The sequence below is a fragment of the Buceros rhinoceros genome, unplaced genomic scaffold (assembly GCF_000710305.1).
Source record: "Buceros rhinoceros silvestris isolate BGI_N320 unplaced genomic scaffold, ASM71030v1 scaffold39917, whole genome shotgun sequence".
In the NCBI taxonomy this organism is placed as follows: domain Eukaryota; kingdom Metazoa; phylum Chordata; class Aves; order Bucerotiformes; family Bucerotidae; genus Buceros; species Buceros rhinoceros.
Window position 1 is genome coordinate 1,035 of NW_010422288.1, and position 4,741 is coordinate 5,775.

General features: G+C 38.6%; 1 protein-coding gene across 1 annotated transcript; it reads left to right on the plus strand.

The window, feature by feature from the left end:
* Positions 1–227: 227 nt before the first annotated feature.
* LOC104496811 (nuclear valosin-containing protein-like) lies at positions 228–3,876 on the plus strand (the record flags this gene model as incomplete). The annotated part of the gene is made up of 6 exons (XM_010139978.1): positions 228–311; positions 657–730; positions 1,934–1,986; positions 2,074–2,167; positions 3,052–3,106; positions 3,610–3,876. Coding segments are annotated over 6 exons (627 nt in total), but the record flags the coding sequence as incomplete, so codon positions are not given.
* Positions 3,877–4,741: the final 865 nt, after the last annotated feature.

Below are 4,741 nucleotides of genomic sequence, written 5' to 3' on the forward strand. Positions count from 1 at the left end.
TCCCTGTTTTTAAGAAGGGATCCACCGTTACAGTATTAAAACTCCTTCTCGCTCCTAATTTGTAGAGTGGGGGGAGAGAGCAAATGGAGTACAGATGTACCTGAAATTTAGTACGTTTTCTCACACTTTAATAATTGTGGTTTGAAAATGGGTTGGATCAGCTTCTGACAGGAAAATAAAAAAAGGCTTGCCAGAATTCACTTTCATTTATATTCTTTTTTTCGTAGTATCCTTTGAAACATCTTGCAGGAATTAAAGTTCTTATTATGGTAGTATCCATACTAGTTGACATGGATTGTTTCGTATTTAAGGTAGGAGATCTAAACCAAAAGGTTAGCTGAGAGAACTTTAGAAGGTTTGATAGTAAATTGTGTGTGAGTTACAAAGTCATCTTTCTTACTAAGTAAAAAAGTGGAGTTGCACCAGCAGAAGTCACCAGAGCACCAGAATACAGCGTGCTGCTTTTCCCCAGGGAACAGAGCTAGCTACTTCCCATTTCATTAAGGGGTTCTGTCTCGTGTGTTCTAAGGCCGTTCAAAGCTGTTTCATTCTGACCTCTCAGAAGAGTAGAGTTTGAAATAGGCATATTTGAGCTAGCTGTTCTGGTGAAGTAATTGATAAAGATTTTGTTTGCTGCTTAAAATTCTTCATTTCAGTATCTTGCAAGTAGTAAATGTGGCCAGTATGTTGACATTGGAATTCTAGCATCTGATTTGCAGAAAACCTACAGGTGAGCCAAGATTTGTATTCTTATTTTCTACACTCAAAATATGGAATATATTATTTTATTATTTTGCACTTGTGTATTTTTAATCAACATTTTAATTTTCTTTATGTTAACTTCATTACGAATTGTTGAACTTGATTGAAATGTTGGGATCATTTCCACTCCGGTGTTTTCCTCTGATGGTATATCTAGTGACTGATATATTATTAGTGGATTGGCGTTGCAAGAACTAGTTGTGGTTTGTGGGTTTTTGGTTTGTAATACCAAAATTACAAAAAAATTTTTTTAAGAAAAAAAATTACTAAACTACCGGTGCATTACAGCATGTTGGTCCTTAGTCCAGGGAACTTAAAATACAAGGGAAAATAACGCTTCATTGCAGGCAGATGGAAGATATAACAGGATTGAGTAAGACACTAAGTCTTGCTTCGTTGATGAGCAGGACAGTCAGTCTTGCCTAACTGTTTTTAGGCTGTTAGGCTTTTCTGGGTGGGGAGCAAAGTTGTGTTTGAGCGGATCATTGGTGGGCGGGCATGGGGGGGTTGATGAAAGTGGAGAATCATATTCATTAGTGTTTGCACGTTTTATTTATTCGTGTGTTTGTTGTTAGAGAAAAGGAGCCAAAACCCTCTCTTAGGGTCTTGGCTTACAGGTCTTGGGGTTTTATGTTGTTTTTCCTGTCGGCTATTGTATACAAGCAAATAAATAAAATATGCCCTCAGGAAGTGAAGGTAAAAGGTTGATGATTCTTGTCTGCATTTAAGGATGCTCATTGAATCAGATTTTCTCATAGTGACCGTTACTAATGAGCATGGTTACTCCTTGCTGGACTGTGCTTTCTAGACTGTAGTCCTGTGTCTGTATGTTCTTGTTTGAATTAAAAGTGAAAAATAGAGTTGTGAAATAGAATCCAATGTGCTCATCTGTACATTGCTGCTTCTCTGTATCTACCATTAAAGAGGACCTTGATAATTTTACTAAACATCCCTTTAGAGACCAGTACAGTTAAGTGGATGTGTTTCTTCCCAGTTATTGAGCTATTCCAGGCTCAAGAAAAAACAGTCACATTTTCACATAGCTGGTTTTTAATAAGAACTTGTGTAGAAGCTTGGGTATCTTAAAATGTGTTTTTTTTCCAATGAGAACAACAGTATGTTGAGGGGAAAAAGCAATTAATGTAACCTGTTTATTTTGGGTTTTTTTCAGTGCAGAATATGGAAGAAGAAAAAGAAATGCTTTTAGAATACAAGTTGAAAAAGGTAGTTCTGTTAGAATTTGGTGTCTTGCATGTAATACTTTGACTGTGCTTTAGCTGCTTTCTTAACAGTTTGAACTTCTGCTTTCAGTGTTTGGAATAATCAGTAATGAAAAAGAACGCGAAGATTTAGCAGTTTTAGAAGCTGAACATGTAGCAAAAAGAGCAAGACAAGAGAAAAATGAGTAAGAAGGCTTTTTACTGTTCGATTACTTTAATAATGCCATTAGTATTATAGCTTCTTTAAAGCTTTCTGCCTTCATATTATTAGGTTTTGGTAGTTTCGAGATTGCAGATAGATCACTGATTTCCCATAGGCAATTTACCTGTAGTTAATGGAAGCAGTTTTTTCACTGAAGACAAGCAGATCCTAGAGCCAACCATTATTTCTCTGTTTTCAGGAGTGTACCGCCCTGAATTAGTGAATTCCGTGGGGCTTCCTTGATAGTTTTCCACATCAGGTCCCAGTACTAACGTGATTCAGTTCCTTTGTTTTTTATTTTGTTCTCAGCCTCTGTCGGGCGTAAGACATGTTAGCTAAATCTGAGAAGTAAGGCTACAAGACAGGCTATTCAGAGTAAATCTCCACTGGGTGTGAGTTTGGAATTAAGATTTCCTGACTCCTAACCCTGTGCATAGTCTCATGGACCATTCTGGTTCCTCTAACCACTGATAGGTATTAAGGGTCTTGTGGGAAGTTAGGACATTGTTGTCAGAAGGACTAGTTTAGTTCAGCCGTGATTGGCTGCTTCCCTTGTGGCAACGTTGGTGATTGTGTGATCTCTTGGTGAACCAAATCAGATTGATCCTACATCACTTTTTTTGTCTGTCAGCCGGGTTGCCAAGGTGATCTGACACATCATACAAAAAAAATCATCCTTTCCATGTCTAACTCTTCATAGTAGTAAATTTAGAGCACGCAAGTCAGGAATTTTTTGCCAGTCTTAGGCTATGTATCATGGTTATGGGGAACCATGTTGTGGAAATTGCATTTGTTTTGTTTTGTGGGTGTCTCAGTTGCAGGTCTGCTCAGATACATTAATAGTTTTTGTCTTCGTTCCATGTAAAGGACTGCAGGAGATGCCACAGATGACTCTGATTATGATGATTATCCAGAAGATTTAGTAAGTTGTATTTTATAATTGTTTGTATTTGCATAACACATGATTCTCTGCTGTGACCCTGCAAGGCACTTGGAGCATTTGGAAGTGGAGATGAAGATGAGGTATGGTCAGAGCTGGTAGTTCAAACTGAGATTCTGTGGAGCTAAAAGGAGGCTATTTTCTGAAGAAGAAGAACCTGTGTTGGGAAATCACTTTTGAGGAAAGCACATTGGGGGCCTGAAAGACTTGGCTATCAAATGAATGAAATGATTGAAGGATCTGGCATATCTGACTATTACTAAAATTGGTGACTGGCAAGTAACAGGGCTCATTTCCAGGTAAACTGCAAAGGCTGCCGCCTTTTCCAGTGGCAGATGCAGTTTTATATGCAGTCGCTTGGTTTTAGAGGAGTGGGTTGGAAGGTGCATGACTACTTTCTCCAGCAGGGATAATGTTGATTGATGTTTATTAAAGAGTTTTCATTCGCCTCTTAATATATTATTTTAAATTACATGAATCTGCAGTCTGCAAATCACATGAACAGTTCCCTGCTGAGCTTATACAAGAAAGGAAATCCCGATTCTGTTCCAACCACTCTGAAAAAGGAGCCAATGGAAACCCCTCCTCCTGTGCAAACAGCCTCTCAAACAAGCACCCTCTCACCAGGAGCAAAAGTTGAAACACGCATCTCTGACGGTGGCTGGTTCATTGATAAAACTCCATGTGGAAAAGATTTTTTCATTGACCTTTCTGAGGATGGAGAAGGAGATGAAAAGAAACTGGTTTCTGAGGTATTGGCTTTTACAGACCCAGTGTGATTTAAGTAGCAAGTATGAATGTAATTTGATGGGCTTTTGAAGGGTGATGCTAAGAGCAAAAGGACTGTCTGTCTTTCTGGATTTCTAAAATAATATTATTTTTATTACAAGCATGCTTGCTGTGTTTAAAGAGAGTGACTATGTTAAACGGAAAGGAAAGATTGGCTTAAGCCCCGTGGAGTACTTGTTTTTAGCTTGTTTTCTAAAGAAGAAACTGCATTGCCCATTGTTCCGCTACATCAAAAGTGATTGATATTTTTTTTTAACCATCTGGCCCCTTTCAGACATGTTTGTATGGGAGGTAGAAAGTCACAAAATTCTGAATTTCCTCCACGTTTTTTGAGGAAGATGCAGTGCTCAGTGTTAGGGAGACCCAGATTAGTGTCCATACGGAAAGAAAGGTAAGTGGAACTTAGCTGTTATTCATTCTGTTTGCCAGTGACCCGCCTAACTGGTCAGGAAGCATGTGGCTTGCTGTAGCGTGCGGTCTCCCTTGGTCAGTGGTTAAGTCTTGGTGAGCCTTGGGAAAAGCCAAAGTTTTTTGGACGGACGAGAGTTGGGGAAGTTGAAAGGAAATTGCATTGATTTATAAAGCAGTTAAAGGTACATCCTACTCCCCATCCAAACATACTGCCCCTTTGATTTCCAGCCTGCACACCACACACATGCACCCCCAATTTTTATTCCTGTTTAGATGAAACCAATTTTGTTTAGCTATTGAAAACTTTCCATTTATGTATGGGTAATAAAAGTTGTTTCCATTTGCGTAAATACATTGATACAGTTTTATTCATCCCCAAAGTGGATTGCTCTGTGTTATGCAAATAACTGGAGCCTG